Source organism: Hippocampus bargibanti, linkage group LG14 (genome assembly GCF_051943395.1).
Source record: "Hippocampus bargibanti isolate YZ-2025 linkage group LG14, ASM5194339v1, whole genome shotgun sequence".
NCBI lineage: Eukaryota > Metazoa > Chordata > Actinopteri > Syngnathiformes > Syngnathidae > Hippocampus > Hippocampus bargibanti.
The window spans coordinates 13,784-35,848 of NC_142747.1; the positions used below are offsets into that span (position 1 = coordinate 13,784).

Consider the following 22,065-nt stretch of genomic DNA (forward strand, 5'->3'; position numbering starts at 1 on the left):
AATCCAATGTAAAAAAAAACATGCCCTGGTTCAAAAAAGGTGGAAAAACACTGACATAGAGGATGAATGGCAGCGCCAGCGCCAAACATTTTTTACGCTTGTCATGTGGACGCCCCTTATTTCTATTTCTATACCCCCCAACCCTGCGCACACACAGAATATACAGACCTGTGTGTGTGTTTGTGTACTTGTCTTTCAGAAATGGGAAATACTGCATTTTTTAACAGCTACATAAAATGAGACGAAGTTAAAGACAAACATCAGGCTTTTTATTTCTCTGTTGTAAAGTTGAACACATGAAAGAAAATGTCACGCGGTTTCAAAAAAAAAAAAAAAAAAAAAAAAAAAAACAGGACAGCAAAATACATTGACGTGATGGAAAGACGCTACAACGCGTCTTTTTTACGGTGAGGAGGCGGTCCTTTTCTGACGTCACGTACGGACTTGTTACCAACTCAAAAACAAGACTTCCTGAATGTTCAGAGCGAGTCTTAAAATGTAAAATATAGCAGCTATATGCGGTGGAATCTTTGTCAAATACGCTCAGTAGAAGTCATTTGAAGCCATTTGACAAATTATGGACACAACTTGTCCAGAGACGTCGGTTGTCCTTTAAAGGATCAAATAAATGTTAGCTTCATGATTTCAGCTGATTCATCAAGCCAAAAAAATCCTGAATGGTTTCATGGTTGAGCAGGTGGTGGTGGTGGTGGTGGTGAGGAGGAGGAGGAGGAGGAGGAGGAGGAGGAGGAGGATGAGGATGAGGAGGATGAGGAAAAGGAGGAGGAGGATGAGGATGAGGAGGATGAGGATGATGATGAGGAGGAGGAGGAGGAGGAGGAGGAGGAGGAGGAGGAGGAGGATGAGGAGGAGGATGAGGAGGAGGAGGAGGAGGATGAGGATGAGGAGGAGGAGGAGGAGGAGGAGGAGGAGGAGGAGGAGGAGGAGGAGGAGGAGGAGGAGGAGGAGGAGGAGGAGGAGGAGGATGGAGTTGTGAGAATGGGACATAATTTGGTTGCCAGGGTGGAGATACGAAGGATGGACAAAAAAATGATGGCGGGGGGAATAGTGGGAAGGAGATTGGGGGAGGAGGATGGGGTGTATCGAGGCAGTGAGGAGCATGGTATCCTTGGCGAACATCTCGCAGGGGTGGCAGGGGTGGCAGGGGTGGCTGACTCCAGTGACAAAAAGGTGGTTGGTTGATGTTTACGTTGGGATGAGTGAATGCAGCCCCCGTACGCCTCGTTCCACGGTGAGGATGGAGACTGTTCACCCTAAGACTTTCTACAATGAGACAAAACATCGAGAAGAAAGCCATCAAGAAGAATGTCAATTCTTACAAACGAGATGACAAGATACAGTGATCCTCGCTACTTCGCGGTTCACTTAGCACGGCTTCAGTACATTGCGGATTTTTGTTTTTATTATTATTTATTTTGTATTAATGGCATGCAAATGTGCAAACAAACAAAGTAAAAGAAACAATACTGCAAACCAAGCAGAATAAAATCAAACACACTTGCTTTGACAGCTCATAAGCTCCATGAGCTGTTCCGTGAGCTGTTCTCTCTTCTCAAAAAAAAGAGAGACAAAAAAGAAAGAGTGCCAACTAGCGAAAACAATGTTCTTCTCTCGGAGAAAGACTCCTTCAGTAGAAAAAGGTACAAAAAGACGCTACAGCGCAGCGGAGTCAGGACGAATAGGCGCAGCAGAAAAATATTGTTTTACAACACCGTTCTTTAAACGATTAAAAAGAGGTTTTATTTTTTTGTTTCATTCTGCAGTATGTACAGTTTGCATTGTATGAAAAAAAAAGCTGACTACATTGTACTTTGCGGATTTCACCTATCGCGGGCTATTTTTGGAACGTATCTCCCGCGATAAACGAGGGTTCACCGTCTGTGTAAGCTCTCAGTCGTACAGGAGTGGTCCATCGATGAAAAGATTTCTTCAGTCGTCATCTGTACTTTGGATCGTTCGTACAATAGACTGTTTAGGCAACATAGGATGATGAGGTGATACCAGGGCCAATTGGGCAATCAGGCCAGTAGTCAGTCAGGAAAATAGAAGCTATTAGTGGAGCTGCAGGGATTAGTCCTCTGCTCCCCCCAACCTGAGAGCAGGGACCTATCATATATATATATACAGTAAAGTCTCGTTATATCGATAGTACCGCTTATTACGATATTATTTTCGTTTCCCTTGCACATTTCTAGTCTTTTTATGTATAATTAGTACCGTTTAGTACATACCCGGTTGTTACGATGATTCGGTTATTACGGTGATCCTTTTCATCCCCCGCCGGCCATTTTTGTTGTTCACATCGATATATCCGTCGCGCCATTGGTCAACTTGGTCACGTGTCTTGTTACGTGAGCCGCCATCGGTCGCGCCATTGGTCGACTTGGTCACATGAGCCGCCATCGGTCGCGCTATTGGTCAACTTGGCCGTGTGACTTTGTCACGTGACACGCCATCGGTCGCGCCATTGGTCAACTTGGTCAGGTGACTTGGTTACGTGCCCAGCACTCGTGTAGCAGAGCCATTTTCATTTTCAGACGCTAGCTCGTGTGTAGCAGACGAGATTGAAGTGTTTGTGTTAAAAGGTAAAAATGGGAAGCAGAAGAAGATTGATGACTTTTTTAAATTGTATACATAATACAGTAAGATGTAAGCGTTGCAGTTTCCCTGTTGTGTTATGTACATGCCCACTGTACTGTATATGAATGCAATCGTTTTTTGCAACAATGTTTCTTGTTTTGTCTGCTGAAGCGCGATGATTTTGAAAATTATTAACATTCCATACTGTGTATTAAAGGACAGCCGATGTCACTTTTATTCAAATGCAAATAAAAATGACTTCACGCCAAGACGTCTTGCATCGCTTGTGAATCCAAACAATGGCTTCAGATTCGGATAATATGCTTTCTTGTTACACATCCAGTTATGAATATGTTTCAGATACACTGTAGTTCTGAAGATTAAAGCATACATGTTTACAATCATTAAAGAATTATATGTGCCATTTTGAGGCAACATTGGGGGAACAAAAAAGGGAGCTAATGGCCAGCTCTGTTTCTTATATGGCGCTTGGCTGCCCTCTTTTGGCGGCTTTTGTTTAATGCAGTTCGGCGCAGGATCGGATATATCGATAGTCCCGGTTATATCGATATTTTTTCGGACTCCCTTGAGTATCGATATAACGTTATATCGATATTCAAGGGAGTCCGAAAAAATATTTATATAACCGGGACTATCGATATATCCGCCGATATCGATATAACGAGACTTTACTGTATATATATATATATATATATATATATATATATACACACCAAGGGCTCAGAGAGGAGCTGGAGAGAGCCTGGAAGGTTAAGGTGACAGTCGTGCCTGGGGCGGTCGGAGCACTCGGGGCAGTGACCCCCAAACTCGACGAGTGGTTGCAACAGATCCCGGGAACAACATCGGATATCTCGGTCCAGATCATGGCAAGAATGAAAACTGGGCAACTAAGAAACCGATTACAACGGCTATGTGAAGTACCACCTGAAAGTCTCATGGGAAATGTGAATGCAGCACTGAGAACGATCCCGACCAGAACGATCACGGAAACCAATGAGGTGATATACGATATCAGTGATCCTAAAGATGCTTGGCTACAAGAGCAACCGTGAGAGCAACCATTACCCACCATGGAAAAGACGGTTGGAGGCTAAGATCAAGGCGGCTCGGAAAGATGTGAGTCAATTGACGGAGACCCAGAGAGGTGTGAATAAAAGGCCAATACCCAAGAGGTACATGCAGATAACCATACCTGAAGCACTCAAAACTGACAAACAAAGGCTCCAGGCCTTGTCCAGTCGCCTAAAGAGGTACACGAAAGAGAATGAGGCCAGAAGAATAAACAGGCTGTTCGCAACACAACCTGCGAAAGTGTACGCTCAGTGGCAGGGCTCTAACAGCAGAGCAGACCCTCCAAGGCTGGAAACTGAAAGATACTGGAAAGGCATATGGGAGAAGGAGGTCGCACATAACAGCAGTGCACAATGGCTGGTGACTCTGAAAGAGGAGCACAGCAACCTCCCTGAACAGAACCCAGTTACCATCACGGCGGCAGATATACAAGAAAGAGTCTCAGGTATGAAAAACGGGACGGCACCAGGCCCGGATAGGGTCCACACCTACTGGCTAAAGAAACTCACAGCTCTCCACGAGCGCCTAGCATCACAAATGAACCAGTTGCTGAAGGATGGAACTCACCCAAGATGGCTAACCGAAGGGCGAACAATCCTGATCATGAAGGATTCCTCAAAGGGTGCAGTTCCTTCCAACTATCGGCCAATAACCTGTCTCTCCACAACATGGAAGCTCATGTCAGGCATCATTGCGGCTAAGATAAGTGGACACATGGATCAATACATGAGCAAAGCACAGAAAGGCATTAGTAGAGATACTAGAGGTGCCAAACATCCGCTGCTGGTTGACAGAACAGTCGCACAAGACTGCTAGTCCCGACATACCAACCTGTGCACAGCCTGGATTGATTACAAGAAAGTATATGACTCGATGCCACACACATGGATCACTGAATGCTTGGAGTTGTATAAGGTGAACAGGACCCTGAGAGCCTTCGTTGCAAACTCGATGGGGATGTGGAAAACCACACTTGAAGCCAATGGCAAGCCACTAACGCAAGTGTCCATCAAATGTGGCATATACCAAGGTGATGCACTCTCCCCACTGCTGTTCTGCATAGGACTGAACCCCCTCAGCCAGATAATCGCCAAGACAGGCTATGGATACCGCCTCAGAAATGGAGCTACGATCAGTCACCTCCTCTACATGGATGACATCAAGCTGTATGCTAAGAGCGAAAGGGACATAGACTCCCTGATCCACACAACCAGGATCTACAGCAGTGATATCGGAATGTCATTCGGGCTGGAGAAATGTAGTCGGATGGTGACTAAGAGGGGCAAGGTAGTCCACACTGAAGGAGTCTCACTCCCTGAAGGAACAATAGCAGACATTGAAAACAGCTACAAGTACCTTGGTATACCACAGGCCAATGGCAACCTCGAACTAGCAACAAGTAAAGCGGCTACGACCAAATACCACCAGCGGGTGAGGCAAGTCCTCAGAAGCCAGCTCAATGGCAAGAACAAGACCCGGGCAATAAACAGCTATGCCCTGCCAGTGATCAGATACCCTGCAGTAATAAAAAGGTGGCCAAAGGAAGAGATTCAGACCACGGATGTTAAGACCCGAAAACTCCTCACCATGCATGGAGGGTTCCATCCCAAGTCCAGCATCCTGAGACTGTACACAAGCCGTAAGGAAGGAGTCCCCGGTCCCTAGTGAGTGTGAGAGCCACTGTCCAGGATGAAACATCCAAGCTCCATGAATACATCAAAGAGAAGGCTCCAACTGCGCTGTGCTTCACTGAGACTTGGCTCAGTGACCGCCACCCGGATTCCGCACTACACCTACCCGGATTCCGTCTCCTTCGGGCCGACCGTGATACGGAGCAATCGGGGAAATCCAAAGGCGGTGGACTATGCTTCTACATCAACGAAGAATGGTGCACCGATGTCACGATGCTCGACGCACACTGCAGCCCTGGTTTGGAATCGCTGTCTCTCAACTGCAAGCCATTCTACTCGCCACGTGAGTTCGCTTGCTTTATATTCGTTGCCGTGTACATCGCGCCACAAGCTAATGCTAACGCGTGTATACAAACGCTAGCGGACCATGTAAACCATCTCGAAATAAAATATCCAGAATCACCCCTGATCATTTTGGGCGATTTTAATCAAACACGTTTAAACCGTGAACTTCCCAAATATAAGCAGCATATTGACTGTTTCACCAGAGGAGAAAACATTCTAGATCATTGTTACACAGCACTCAAAGGCGCATACCGGTCTGTTGCACATGCAGCATTGGGTCTTTCTGACCACTATTTAATCCACTTAATTCCCACATACAAACAGAAACTCAAATGTGTAAAACCGGTAGTCAAGACAGTTAAAACATGGACAGATGAAGCAAAGTTATCGCTACAAGAATGCTTAGACTGCACTGATTGGAGCGTCTTTGAAACTTCAACGGGCACATTGGATGAATACACAGACACTGTAACATCATACATCAGTTTCTGTGAGGACATGTGTGTACCAACAAAGTCCTTCCGCTCATTCAACAACAACAAGCCATGGTTCACTCCCAAACTCAGGCAGCTTAGGAAAGAGAAAGAATCCGCATTTAAAAGCGGCGATCGAGCAGTTTACAAACTCGCCCGAAACAGGCTGACGAAGGAAATTAACATCGCAAAGAAAAGTTATGCGGAGAGGCTTAACAAACAGTTCTCCGCTAACGACTCTGCATCGGTGTGGAATGGCCTGAAAGCAATAACAAATTATCGTTTACCTTCCCCCCAAGCAGTGTACAACAATGGTATGGCTGATGAGTTAAATACATACTTTTGCCGATTTGAAAAGGACACCACCATTTCCCCGGTCTGCCCACCATTACCAGAAACTACCGTATCTCCGCCCTCTGCCCTACAGATCCACGAACTGGACGTTAGCCGGCTCTTCAAGCAGCAAAAGATCAAGAAAGCTGCAGGACCTGACAGAGTGTCCCCCTCCTGCCTGAGAGTCTGCGCTGACCAGCTGGCTCCGGTCTTCACACAAATCTTCAACAGATCCCTGGAGCAGTGTGAAGTCCCATCCTGCTTCAAACAGTCGTCTATCGTCCCAGTTCCAAAGAAACCAGCACCCTCGGGATTGAACGACTATAGACCTGTTGCTCTGACGTCTGTGGTCATGAAGTCCTTTGAACGCCTCGTGCTGAACCACCTAAAGAACATCACCGGACCTCTGCTAGATCCTCTTCAGTTTGCCTACCGGGCAAACAGGTCTGTGGAGGATGCAGTCAACATTGGACTGCATCACATCCTCGACCACCTTGACAACACAGGAACCTACGCAAGGATCCTGTTTGTGGACTACGGCTCTGCGTTCAATACCATCATCCCAGAACTCCTCATCCCCAAACTTCTCCAGCTTGGTGTGTCCCCCACGATCTGCCAGTGGACCCTCAGCTTCCTGACAGGACGGACACAACAGGTCAGACTGGGAAATATATCATCCACAACACGAACCACGAGCACTGGAGCCCCGCAGGGATGCGTCCTCTCTCCATTGCTCTTCTCTCTCTACACGAACGACTGCACCTCAACGCACCCAGCTGTCAAATTCATAAAGTTCGCAGACGACACCACGGTCATCGGTCTCATCAAAGACGGCGACGAGTCTGCGTACCGACAACAAGTGGAGCAGCTGGAGCTCTGGTGCAGCCGTCACAACCTGGAGCTGAACACGCTCAAGACAGTTGAGATGATGGTGGACTTCAGGAAACATCCATCACCACAGCTACCCCTCACACTATCCAACTGCCTGGTGTCAACCGTTGAGACCTTCAAGTCTCCCAGGACATGAAGTGGGAGGTCAACACCAACTCTATCCTGAAAAAGGCCCAACAGAGAATGTACTTCCTGAGGCTGCTAAAGAAGCATGGCCTGCCACAGGAGGTGCTGCAACATTTCTACACGGCTGTCATCGAATCCATCCTGTGTTCTTCCATCACCGTTTGGTTCGGGGTCGCCACAAAAATGGACAAAATCCGACTTCAACGGACAGTTAGGACGGCGGAAAAAATCATTGGCACCGCCCTACCCACTCTCGAGGACTTGCACACTGCAAGAATCCAAACTCGGGCGCGGAAAATCCTACTGGACCCTCCGCACCCTGCCCACCACCTTTTCTAGCTACTCCCCTCAGGCAGGCGCTACCGATCCATGCGCACCAAATCCAGCAGACATTTAAACAGCTTCTTCCCCCAAGCCATTAACTCTTTGAACTCTTTCAACAGTAGCCAAAATGGAACTGTATAGTGCCACTTATCAGTTTTTTTGACAACGATACTAGTGCAGCGTGTTCTACCGGAAACAAATTCCTTGTGTGTTCTACATACTTGGCAATAAAGATGATTCTGATTCTGATATTTTTTCGGACTCCCGAGAATATCGATATAACGAGACTTTACTGTATATATATATATATATATATATATATATATATATATATATATATATATATATATATATATATATATATATATATATAAAAAATACTACCAGTAAGACTTTAGTTCGCTGAAGAAGCATCTTGGATAAGAAGCGAAACGTCCGACACCTTCAAAGAAGTACAGATGAGGGCTAAAGAAAGCTTTTCATTGGGGGTTCACTGTATTTAAAATTCTTATATCTGACCTGTGTTTTTGTGCTGCTGTGTTGTGTTTTTCACTCTCCTCTTGGCTTGCTGCTCCTTCTCATCATCACTGTAATCTAAAGCCTGCAGAATGAAACAATCATTAACCAGACCACAAGGAAAAAGAAATCACTTCCCATGCATGTTTGAGACATGAATTATTGTAATCACAAGAGGACCTCCTTACTTACAGTTAGGCCTGAAAATACAGTGTTTGGACAGTGACAAGTTTTTTTCTGTTCTCATAAAAACATTCAAACAGACAGTAAGTAATATAATGAATATGGTCTTCTTTTCCTTTCAGCTTTTCCCTTCGGGGGTCGACATCAGTGTCCTCCATCTAACCCGGTTTTGTGCATCCTCTTGCACACCAGCTACCTTCATGTCTTCTTTGACAACTTCCATCCTCTTTGGTCTTCCTCTCGGTCTCCTGCCTGGCAGTTCAAGACTCATCACCTTTCTCCCAATATAGTCACTCTCTCTCCTCTGGACATGTCCAAACCATCTCAGTCTGACTTTCTCTCCAAAGGCTCTAACATGAGTTGTCCCTCTAATGCAACGGTCCTCAACCCCCGGGCCGCGGACCGATACCGGCCCGTGGGTCATTTGGTACCGGGCCGTGAAGAAAGAATAAATAATTTACATAATTTCCGTTTTATTTATTATCTGAGTCCGAACCATGTTTTATTTGGAAAAATGAAAAGTCACCGCTTGCAGCGCATTTCCGTGACGAGGAATGGGTCGTAAAGCTAGCTTATTTGTGCGACATATTCAACCTGCTAAATGAACTCAATCTGTCACTTCAGGGGAAAATGACAACTGTCTTCAAGTTGGCTGATAAAGTAGCTGCATTTAAAGCCAAACTGGATGTGTGGGGACGGCGTGTGAATAGCGGTGTATTTGACATGCTTCAAACATTGGCGGGGTTTTTGGAAGAGACTGAGCCCGAGCCTTAATTCCCCCAGTTGATGCACGAGCACCTTTCTTTGCATTTAAAAGAGTTTGAGCGCTACTTCCCAGCCTCAAAAGACCCACGAACTGCCAACGAATGGATCCACAACACATTTTCCAACAAACCAGGTGAATCTAGCATGCCTGTGAGAAAGGATGAACAACTGCTGGAGTTCGCAAATGATGGCAGATTATATTTGAGAAGTATATTTGAGACAACAACTCTGCCGATGTTCTGGATTAAAGTGATGGCAGAATACCCCGAGATCGCCACAACAGCACTGAAAACCTTGTTGCAGTTTCCGACATCTTATTTGTGTGAAGCGGGGTGTCCTGCAGTGACAGCAACCAAAACAAAACTACGGAGTAGACTGGACATACGAAAGACACTTCGGGTGTCATTGTCTCCCATTATCCCGAGATGGGATCGTCTCGTTGCAGAGAAACAAGCTCAGGGTTCCCACAGATTCAGTTGTCGTGTGTTGTCTTTTTCATGCGCTTTGACAATGCAATTCCTTATTACCTTCTTTGTACTTCTCTATCACCATTCTTCATTAAAGTAAACGCTGCATCTGTCACTCTTTTTTGGCATGAAACCATATGGCGGTAAAGTACACAATTACAGCTGCAATTTGAGACTTGCACATCCAAATTGGATTAGGCGTTTGCGATTTATAGCGCTTTACACCCTCTATACCTCTCTTTCAAGGGACCAAAGATAATTGGACAGTTGACTCAGAGGGCTGTAATTGATGGAGAAAGACCTCTTTTTTGTTAACCTGTCATTAATTAAGTAACAAAAAGGTCTGTAGTTTATTGTAGATGTATAATTTTGATTTTAAAGCTTTTGTTGTGACCACACATCATGCGATCAAAGGAGCTCTCAATGGAGGTGAAACAGAAGATCATGAGACTAAAAAAAAAAGAAATCCATGAGAAAGATAGCTGAAATGCTTGGAGAAGCCAAATCAAGTTTGGTACATTCTAAGAAAAAAAGAATGCATTGGTGAGGATGGTAATTCAAAAAAAGCCTGGACATCCACGCTGGATAGCGATGGATTGGATCTCAGTGAAGAAATTTACATTTCACAGCAGCAAAGATGATTGTTGAATACTCTCCACAGGAAAGAAAAATTCATTTACAACATCTTCTGAAGAGAAGAACACTTTCCAGGAAGTGGGTATACCTACATCTAAATCGACAATAAAGGGAAGACTTAATGAAAGTAAATAAAGAAGGTTCACCACTGGACCAACCCAACCCATTCATCAGAAAGCCTTTAAAGGACAACTGACACTTCTGGACAAGTTGCGTCCATAATTTGTAAAATCACTTCAATTGACTTGTACTGACCGCATTTTACAAAGATTCCACCACATGGAGCTAGATTTTACGTTTTAAAACTCGCACTGAATATTCATGAAGTCTTGTTTTCGAGTTGATGCCGATGCTAGTAGTGACATCGCTGAGAGAATTCCTCTGACCGAGAAAGCGACACACAGTGCATGTTGGGTACTTCGTTTCGCCTGAAAACACAGAGGGGCTGTCCATCATAGTTTTTAGTTTAGCTAGCGTCCATCTGTTGCCAACCTCCTCCAGAGAGTCCAGCAAGATGCCTAGTACTGAACCGACTGAACCGGTCTTTTTCTGTCCCAGGTGGTGATGCTGCCTGACCATGCGGACAATTCCATGGTGGATGACTGAAGCAACCACAGAGTCATAGAAAGTCATCAGGAGTGACCCCTGTCCCCCAAAGAACCTCAGTTTCCTGAGTAGGATGAGGCAACTCTGTCCCTTTCTAATTAGAGCATCCGTGTTCGTAGTCCAGTCCAGTTTATTGTTGAGAATAACGCCCAGGTACTTGTAGAAGGTCATCCTCTCTATGTCTGTACCCTGGACATTCAACAGTGTATGTCGGGACTTTTCCCTGCAGAAATCCACAACCAACTCCTTGGTTTTCCTGGAGTTGATCTGCAGGCACCAATTCCCAAAGTCATTTGTCAGTCCCCTGTACTTAGGCATCAGTAATTAGGCTGACAATAGCTGTGTCATCAGAGAACTTCTGAAGGTGACAGGTTGGAGTGTTGTAATTAAAGTCAGAGGTGTAGAGGGTGAACAGGAATGGAGCCAGGACTGTCCCCTGCGGCACTCCAGTGCTGCAGAGAAACCTGCCCGACTCACCGTTCTTTGCCATCACGTACTGTGGTCGGTTTGTGAGGTAATCTGGAATCCAAAGTGTGAGGTGGTGGTCCACTCTGGCATGCCGCAGCTTGGCCCCCAGTAGATTGGGCTGCATGTTGTTGAAGGAACTGGAGAAATCGAAGAATGTGATCCTCACTGTGCTCTGAGCATTCTCCACGTGGAGGAGGTAAATGAGGAGGGTGATGATGGAGTCCTCCACACCGATGCTGGGCTACGAGGCAAACTGTAGCGGGTCCAGTGATGAGCTCACCAGCAGTTGGAGGTGGGCGAGGACGAGTCCCTCCAGCGTCGTCATCAGGCGCCACCAGTCTGAGCTCCTTTGGGTGAGCGATCTTAGGCACTGGGACCAGGCATGATGTTTTCCACAGCTGTGGAACGCTGCCCAGCTTCAGGCTCAGGCTGAACATGTGCTGGACAATGACACACAGCTGGTCGGAACAGGTCCGGAGGAGTCGGGAACTGATGTTGTCCGGACCTGCTGCCTTCCTCACTTCCATCCTACTCAGTTGGTTCCTCACCTGCGCGGTTATGACAGATAGGCAGGAACCAGGAGGCAGAGTGGCGACGGAGGGTGTTTGTTGCGGGAAGGTGGTCGTAAGGGGGGTGAACAGGGAGGGTAAGTCCACAGTGAGAGTGGTTGCAGGTGCAGCTACAGGTGGAGTTAACAGAGTTAACAGTGGGCTGGGGGGCAGACGTCTTGTCAAACCAATTGAAAAAGTGCCCTTTTCTTTTGCTTTAGGAGGGCTTTTATGTCACGGTTTATTGTTGGAAAAACACCACAGTCCTGGTGGGTACGGTGTTTCTTTCACAAAAGTTTATGTAGTCTGTGAGTGAATCAATGTCCTCCCCATGAATCATAGTGAGGGGCTCCCATCTGGTTGAATCAAAGCAGTCCTGCAGAGCCTCTTCAGCCAAGGGTTTGTACACAGGCTGGAGATACACCATATTATGGTCTGCTCTTCCGAGAGGGTTGGGTTAGGCCAACACCTTCCGTACGGGCGTTGTTGGAGTATTCTAGGAAGTTCCCCGCTACTACCACACCACCAGGTTTGTTCAGATATCGCCCTCATTGTCACCTCTTTGTTATTTTTGTGCGTGTCTCAGTAAAGACTTTATTGGAACTCAGTCACACCGTGTATTTTGGATCCAACCCTTACCTCCTTCCGTCGTCCCTCAAGTCTGTCACTACGCCTCGAGTGGATGTGACATAATACTCCGACCACCTATGGATCCCGCCGGTGGAGACAGATTCATCGCCGCCCTTGCCCAAGAAGCAGAGCGTTCGAGCCAGCTGGCCCAAGCTATCGTGGAAGTCCGCCATATTACGTCCACGTTGGCCCAACGTTTAAAAGAGGTAGAGATACGCCTCACCACCCTCCCGGCACCTTCCTCCCCGCCCGTGGGTAGGCGCGAGCCGCAGCTACCTCACCCCTCACGCTACGCAGGTGAAACCGGGCGCTGCGCTCAGTTTTTAATGCAGTGCGCGCTCGTGTTCGAGCAACAACCAAACGCCTACGTTAGCAATGAGGCTAAGGTAGCCTTCATTACCAGCCTGCTCACGAGCCAGGCTGAGACCTGGGTGTTGGCCATCCGGGAGTCCCGGCCGGAGCTGTGTGCCTTGTATCCGGACTTCGTGGCCGAGCTACGCCAGGTCTTCCACCATCCAGTGACGGAAGTCGAGGCAGAGGGGCGACTCCTCGACTGCGTCCAAGGGTTCCGCTCGGCCGCGGAATACTCAGTCGACTTTCGCATCCAGGCCGCTGGCAGTGGCTATAACGTCCGAGCGCTGAGGGGAGTGTTTCGTCGCGGTTTGCGCACCGCTCTGAAGGACGAGTTCCCACCCGCGACGCTGGCACCACCCTCAAAGATATGATCGACGTTGTCATCGGCCTGGATCACCGTCTTCAGGAGAGGCAGAGGTAGCAGAGCAGCCAGCGGTCTAACGAACCCGGAAGCCGGCCCAGGACGACCACACCCGGCGGCAGCAAGTGAGTGCGGCGCCTGGAGGGGTCCCCCGAACCCATGCAGATGGGAGGGGAAAACGATCGCACCAACCCCGGGGCTCGTCGCACCCAAGGCCCCCGGCCAAAGACCTCCAGTTCCTGTAAGTCCCCGTCAAAAAGGTGACCGCGGCGACCTCTGGAGGCGAGTTCCACGACACCTGTTACGCGATTGGAGCTGGATGGCGACGTAATTGGCCCTTCCAGCTCCCAAACTGTGCGGGCGCTAGTGGACTCTGGGGCCGATGGGTGCTTCATCGATCCCCAGCTGGCCGACTCTTTGGGCTGCGAACTCATCGATCTCCTGCCCCACACTGAGATTCTCGGCCTCGTTGGCCAACTTCTGGCCAAGGTCACCCACGTCACGGCCCCGCTAAAACTCAAGTTAGCGGGTAACCATAATGACCACCGACAATTCTTAGTCATGCCCTCCCGTAACGTGCCGTTGGTACTGGGCCTTCCTTAGCTCAGTACCCATGACTCGTCCATTTCCTGGGAGGGCCCCACCATACAGGCCTGGAGCCCCTACTGCTACGCCAACTGCCTGCGGTCGGCGACGGCAGGGCGAGACCCCTCCCGCGGTGGCCCGCGCGAGGTGATCTGCCTCAAGGGCGTGCCACATTGCTACCACGACCTGCAGGAGGTGTTCAGCAAGGACAGTGCACAATCCCTGCCGCCCCACCGACCGTATGACTGCGCCATAGAACTGCAGCCAGGGGCTCTGTTACCGGACTCCAGACTTTACCACATTTCTCAACCGGAACAAGAAGCCCTGAGCACAAACATACATACTCTTCCCTCGCGGCGGGACTCATTCGACCCTCGCGTTCCCCGCTCGACGAACCATCTCTAAATCTCCAGAACAACACCGGCAGCACGTCCGACGGGTCCTGGCGCGGCTCCTGCAAAACCGGCTCTACGTGAAGGCAGAGAAGTGCGAGTTCCATGTCCGCTCTCTGTCTTTTCTGGGGTTCGTCGTGGAGCAGGGGCAGCTCAGGGCGAACCCCGCCAAAACCAAAGCGGTGGTACAGTGGCCCACCCGGAAGACGCGCAAGCAGCTCCAACGGTTTCTGGGGTTTGCCAATTTCTACCGCCGCTTTGTTCGCGGTTATAGTCAGAAGGCACTCCCCCTCACTTACCTTACATCCACCAAGGTCCCCTTCAGGTGGACACCCGATTCAACCGCCTCCGCCAAGCTTTTTCCAACCCCCCAGTCCTACGTCATCCCGACCCGGACCTTGCATTCACGGTCGAGGTCGACGCTTCCGAGTCCGGAGTGGGGGCCGTCCTGTCCCAGCGCTCCCCTACCGACCAGAAACTTCACCCATGCGCCTTCTTCTCCCGCGGGCTCAGCCCCGCAGAAGCCAACTACGATGTAGGCAACCGGGAACTGTTGGCGGTCATCCTGGCGCTGCAAGAGTGGGGACACTGGCTTGAGGGGGCCAAACACCCCTTCACTGCAAATTTCCCCATTGTGGGACGAATAAAGGTATTCTGATTCTGATTCTGTATATACCGACCACAAGAACCTGGCTGCCATCCGGTCTGCCAAGAGGCTCAACTCTCGGCAGGCCCGATGGACACTCTTCCTTACACGGTTTAACTTTCATAACTTAGCTGGTATGAAATGTAAATGTATCCACTCCAAGACTAATAAAGGTAACTCCAATCCAATTCAATGATCTCCCTGTGCGTGCGTTGGTTATCTCCGGACCTTCCAGTTTCCTGCCATATTCCAAAAACATGCTAATTGCACACTCCAAATTGTCCCTCCGCTTGAGTGTGAGTGTGAGTGCAAATGGTTGTTTGTTTGTGTGCGCCGCCATTGGCTCGCAAGCGGCTCAGGGTGTCCTCCGCCTAGTACCCGAAGAAAGGCTTCAGCCCCCCATGACCCTCGTGAGCTTAAAGGGGTTCGTAAAATGGCTGACAGACTGAAAGGTAAACTGAATGACAAGGTTCAATACATATTACGATTTTCTCCCCCAAATGCATGTATTTCTAAGTTGTTTTTTTTTCCTCAAGGACATAGCATGGGCATCCTAACATATAAAACAACAAACTAAATCCAAAGCAAAATTGTTATTGCGAGTCGGGCTGGAAGCAGTTTTAAACATTGAAAAAAAAAAAACAGTTTTCAAAGACCAATCTAACATTGCTGCCCTGATAGACATATCTGTGGATTACCACAAAACTATTTTTGAAATCAGCAAATGTTAATTTGCTTCAACACTGGCATTTTTAACAATCAAAGCAAAAGTTCAATGAGCAAAATGTACCTCAACTGGGGGCTCTTGATCATTTTTCCAGGATGCATCTGAGCCCTTTAAACTGCTGAAAAAAAAATAATAAAAATGACAACACAATAATAAATAACCCATTGCATCAACAGGACAATCACGATGCGCTATATGCGCACGTGTCTAAGTACTCACAGTTGAAGTTGTTGTAGGATGACGTATTCAGTGTACTCTTTCATATTAGGAGCGTAGTAAACAATTTGTCCAAGTGTCATTGCTTTACTACAAAGATCATCAGACGAGTTAAAACGCAAAATATACAGAGGTCTGGATACAGGACCGAAGACTTCAAAAACCTGAGACACATAGAAAAAGGAATTCAAATATACTTCCTGGTTACTGCGTATTTTTTATTACAAAGCACAGTCCATTAGGTTTAAAGAAGGGTATGATATAATATTAAGTGAATGTAGCACAAAGAAAATGCACTTATACATATATACATTGTTGTCAGACACACATGTTGTGATGAGTGTAATGAATGGGTTCCCTGACAGAATACGGACACCCAATGCTGGTACATAAAGAATCTGTGAGAATATTGAGAAAACGTACTGCTAAAAGAAATCAAATGCGAGTGTTGACCTTCTCAATGAAGTTTATCTTGACAAACCTCCACAAGCCATGATGCCACCTCTCAGAGGGAGCTGTCTTTGTTGTGTGTCGTCAGTGAACAATGCTCTGTACTCACACTCACACCGAGAGAGAATTTAGAGTTTTCAATCAGCTTGTTGTTTTGGAATGAGGGAGAAAACTATGTGTAACGTAATATCCGGCCGCCAGGCGCGCTCAAATACTCAAGGTAAGAGTGAGACAAGGGGAATATATGTGCAGAGGAAGACGCAAGTTTAATGTAACTTTGTGTGTGAATCATGCATTTAAAGTGGCCCTCCAAGTTGAATTGGACGACCGGCGGCGAGAAATCATTGACCAAAACTGGCCGTATGCAAAGAGCAACTTTTGCACAAGTCAGTCAGTTGATCCTGACAGCGTAGAGTAGTGTAAAAAAAACATCATCCATCACCAAAGGGTTTCAAAAAGCCGGTCTGCAGCGTGACGGAGATGCCAGCACAAACTCGAGACTGACTTTACAGCAGGATGAAAGTGACACTTACATCCACAACAAATGAGAGAATAAGAGAGTGTGCGGCGAGGAATATCTGACGCCATTCCAATCCGACACCCAGGAGGAAGACTTCCGGATTGACAGCTAGGGGCGGGGCCGCGCCTCCCCGCTTCCACCACCTGCTGTCAATCCCCTCATTAGATCATCGGGATGCTGACAGCTTGTATCCGCCGGATTATTGGATTTTGCCTCGTCACCCACCAGTACTCAGGTCAGACGCTACCTTCGGTGCTCGTGTATTACCCGGTCCGAGCCCCCCCCCCCCCACACACACACACACACTTCCCATAAATCATGTCGTCTATCGGGATTGTGCCATCGTGTGCGAGTTCTTTTTGCCATTGGCGTCGTACACGGGTCGGTGTTCCCCTTAACCTCCTACTCGCCGTTTTTGGTGTTCTTTATTTTCTTGTTTTTATCCTGGCGGTCCGGTAGTCGGGTGGTGAGCACACCGGCTTCGCAGTGCAGAGGTCGCCAGTTCGCGTCCCGGTCCGGCCTCCCAGTGTGGAGTTTGCATGTTCTCCCCGGGCCCAGGTGGGTTTTCTCCGGGTCCTCCGGTTTCCTCCCACACTCCAAAAATATGCATGGCAGGCAGATTGACGTCTCCAAATTGTCCCGAGGTGTGTGTGAGAGTGACTGTTGTACGTCTTTGTGTGCCCTGCGATTGGCTGGCAACCAATTCAGGGTCTCCCCCGCCTCGTGCCCGAAGAAAGCTGAGATAGGCTCCAGCACCCCCCGCGACCCTAATGAGGATTAAGCAGTACTCGCCTTTTTGGGACCAGCGCCTTGGGTTTCTCATTAAAACTCTCTGCACGGATCTGTCAGTCTCTGTCGATTGCTTCGGGATTGAGATATTCAATTTTGTCCCGACGAGTCGGCTGCGCTCTGCCTCGATTGAAACGTGACACTTCCACGGTTTCAGTGCACAGGAGGAAGATGAGGACGGCTCTCAGTGACTTGCTATGTTTTTGTAACCAGCCCTGATAGTGAATGCTAATGTTTGTTCGTATCTCAGTGACTTGGTATGTTTTTGTACCCAGACCTGTTAGAGAGTGCTAACGTCTTGGTGCTATGTTACTGCCGTGTTTTAGTCACTTTTACCAGCATGTTTTTTTTTAACCAGCCCTGTTATTGCGGCTGTGTTACTCCGCGCTAAAAGGCACTGCTTTGAAAGAAAAGTTAAGGTATACGATTAAAACTTTTTCTGTGTACCGTCTTTCTTTATGAATAGACAGGTGCGGCTAATGTGTGTGCAAAATTTTGTTTTTCCTTTATAAAACAAATATTTTACGCTCTGACAGTGTAGCCACCGTTAGCCTCCACCTATCACCACACAGCCGATGTATTAATGACGAGACAATTAATTGGTATTGATGAGGAGGCGACTTTTGGACAAGCTCTCTCTCTGTGCACAAAGAAAAACAGAACACGGTGCACCAGAAATTCAACAGCGCGATAACTATCAAAGGGCTGAGTGGGGCTTCAAAGATTTGCAGCCAATCAGCTCACATGAAAAATCAGCGCTCTCATTGGTCGGTGTCACGGCAGGAACCAACAGGCATGACAAAACCGAAGAGTCATTCAGGCTCCTAATCCAGTGCGTTGGAAAAAAATCCAGCAATAAGTGAATCGCGTAGTGGCGAAGGATCACGGCAAACAATAAATTTGAGCATCAAGAACAGTCTGATGTTTAATTATCTTTCAGTTATTTTTCTAGATTGGCATATTAGTTCATTTTATACAGATTTTTTCTGGCGTTGCTAGCAACTGATGACATGCAATACTACACAGTGAAATCCTGAGTCAAAATATATAGTGGTTTCTTGTTGGTCGCAGGTGTTGCATTACGCAAAATACACCACGGTTCCCACCTTCCTAAGCACTTGTTACACTCGAATACATTGAACTTTTAAATAGTTGTGGAGAGCAAATCGTGGTGGATGTCCTGCCACTGGAATTATGGAAGTAGTCATGGCAGCTAACTTTGTTTTTGAACATACAAGGCTAAATCCTGCCATCAATATGCTGATCCGCTCATCCACACGAGGTTGGTGTGGGTGTTGAAGCTGTTCCAAGCTGTCTTTGGGTGCTTTAAAAGGCGCTTGTAAATTAAATGTATTATTATTATTGTTACACCCTGAACTGGTTTCCAGCCAATCGCAGGGCACAGAAGTGCGCTCAAGGTGCAGCAACTGGAGACGAGATCGGCCAATGAGTCAAGGCAGACGTGATAGAAACGGTTCCAGGACAAACTGCTGATTGGATTTGCCGATTAGGCTGCCTTTGAAAATGAGTGACATGCATTGCCTCTCCAAACACACATATTGTCAAGATAGTGCGCGTGCCACGTTGAATTTCCAAACACACTCCTAATGTTGATGACCTGAGATTTTGTGAAATTAAATAGATGAAAAGGTCAATCAATGAAATTAAAAACAGACATTTCTTGATGGTCCATCCTTAAAATTAAGAAAAACAGAAGAAAACCTGCAAATGTAAAATTGCACTTCATAAAGTTATGGTGACAAATGTCATCCTGACTGCGATAGTAGTGACAGAACAATTAAAGAATCCAAATACACTACAACAGGTGTTTGCTGTGGTATCAACCAACCTTTCCCAAAGCTTGGCGGTCGGATTGAAAGATGATGCTGTCATCATTTAAAGGGGGTGAATCTTGCAGGGACTGGATTATTACTGCAGAGAGAGGACATATCATGACCTAATTCAGAAAAAAAGGTGTGTGTGTGTGTGTGTGTGTGTGTGCTTTCTTACAGAGCTGTTGGATGATGCTAGATACTGTTCCTACTGGCTTTAGTTCAACATCATGTGGAAGTGACACAGTCAGCTCTTCCAACATTGGCAAATCCTGCACAAATTGCGTTGCATGGTATGGTGTATGACTTCATTTTTTTCAAGGTATGAAAAACACATTGGGCAATGCATCATTTGCAAATTAATGGAAATCTAACATCCTTTCTGCACTGCAATATATCCCCAACATGGGAAAAATACAGTGAAAATGTATGGAAATCTTGCTGACTTCATAATAATAATAATAATAATAATAATAATAATAATAATACATTTCATTTGCAAGCGCCTTTCAACACCCTCAAGGTCACTTTACAGTCACAGGATCAGTTTCTTTCTGCGAGTGAGCTGTGGCAGCCACACGCGCCAGCGTTCACTCACCCCGGAAGTTACTCAAATTGATAGAAAGCTAGCGAGATAATACTGCATACTTGTTGTTGATTCTTGACCAAAAAAAATAATTTCATATCTTTATCCTGAACTCTATTTTTCTGTTCTTTCTGGGTTTTTTTTCTGCAAGACCTCACTTCAACCCTTTTTTGTTGTTTGTTTTTGCATTACTACATTATGTCACTTTATATACGACACTACCTCACTTTACAAACAACACTACTTCACTTTACATTCAGAAATTACATGCATTGTCTGTTGTCAATTGTATGTCTTTTTTAGCCACGTCCTAAGTGCCTTGCACGCTGGGTCCGAGAGGACAATAATTTCATCTGTGCTGTATGTCATGCATATTAGCATATTTGACCATAAAGCTGACTTTGACTTTATGTTTGAAGCCTGAAATGTGGCGAAAGGTTGCAAGATTCATGGAGGCCGAATACTTTTGCAAGGTACTGTAAATAACATAACCCGATCCATTTACTTTCACCGACGCAATATCAATCGTCTCCGTCCCTCTCTCACCCCTCACTGGTATCCTTGTCCACACTCTCCCACACCTATCGGATGAATTATTGCAATTCACTTCTCCTTGGTGTCCCGCACAAATTTCTCCACAAACTACAACTCGTTCAGAATTCCACAGCTCGGATAATCACCAGAATCCCCTGCTTTAACCACATCACCTCTGACAGTTCCACTGGCTCCCAGTTAAACTTAGAATTGACTTCAAAAAACTTCTTTATACATTTCAAGGACAACCGACTTCTCCGGACAAGTTGTGTCCATATCGTGTAAAATGGCTTCAAATTATTTCTACTCAGCGTATTTTAAACAGATTCTATATTGTAAGCTGAGTCATCATATCATACATATACAGTAAAGTCTCGTTATATCGATATCGGATATATCGATAGTCCCGGTTATATCCATACTATTTCTATGCACGCACGGAGAAAATTACATGCAAACAGGGTCGGATATATCGATAGTCCCGGTTATATCGATATTTTTTCGGATTCCCTTGAATATAGATATAACGAGACTTTACTGTATATATATATGCATATATATGTATATGTATTTCATCTGTGCTGTATGGCATGCATATTAGCATATTTGACAATAAAGCTGACTTTGACTTTGATATTGTTGGCCAATATGGCACTTAACTTGCATAAAGAGACCGAGTACACAAAAACGACTCACCTCAAGTAAAATTTCGTCTTTTGTTTTGAAGGGAGCTGGTTGGATTGAATCCTTGTCATCAACAGCATTTCCAAACACAATGGGAGATGAAAACGAGGATGATGTAGAGGAGCGGTCACTAAGAACAGAAAAGAACCATCATGAACAATAACTTGTCATTTGAAACATATGATGCGTGCAGTTCTATTTTGGTCTTCTCATACCTGTCGGAGTCTTCTGACGCTTCACTGCCAAAGCCCTCCTTGTTACGCTCACACACCCAAGATAGCATTGCTGCAGCTGACACCGGACGTGCACATACATGTGGCTCTGGGTTCTCCATACAGGGTGATTTCACTGGAATTTCCACTTGATCGGCCATGTTCATCTCATAAGGGGAATGTTCCATCTCTTCATTCTTTGGCAGAATAATTTCCTCCACACCAGACTGCTTAGAACCTACGATTCAGACGTATGACCGCTTGCCGAGTGACTTCCAGAACTAATTGCTCCTTTGACCTGACAGACTGTCAAGCACACTTATGAAAATCATCAAAATGCAACGCTCGAGATTCACTGCAAACCTACTTTCAGTAGCCTGGATATCCTGACACACATTCCCCGCTGAGCTTCCGGCTGTTGCACTCCGAACTCCCGCTTCGATCCGACTTGCACGTCCGCGCTTCCCCCAGCTGGTCCGGTCAACTCGCTGCAACTCTGCTCCAGCTGCTATCCGCTGGGCCCGAATCCCGTGCGACTTTAG

The 22,065-nt window shown here is 46.7% G+C and overlaps 1 protein-coding gene across 2 annotated transcripts; it reads right to left on the minus strand.

Moving 5' to 3' along the window:
* Nucleotides 1–273: 273 nt before the first annotated feature.
* Nucleotides 274–21,737, minus strand: LOC148887917 (uncharacterized). 2 transcript variants are annotated; one of them, XM_089014014.1, is made up of 8 exons: nucleotides 21,527–21,737; nucleotides 21,324–21,441; nucleotides 19,686–19,779; nucleotides 19,525–19,607; nucleotides 15,920–16,080; nucleotides 15,764–15,815; nucleotides 8,336–8,417; nucleotides 274–1,284 (listed from the first exon to the last, which is right to left on the minus strand). In XM_089014014.1, exons 1-8 carry the CDS (start codon nucleotides 21,709–21,711, stop codon nucleotides 638–640), a joined length of 1,422 nt encoding a protein of 473 aa, XP_088870140.1. In that variant the 5' UTR covers nucleotides 21,712–21,737; the 3' UTR covers nucleotides 274–637. The 2 variants fall into 2 exon arrangements, with proteins under 2 accessions (XP_088870140.1, XP_088870139.1); XM_089014013.1 differs by having other exon boundaries at nucleotides 15,764–15,818.
* Between the last annotated feature and the right edge of the window lie 328 nt (nucleotides 21,738–22,065).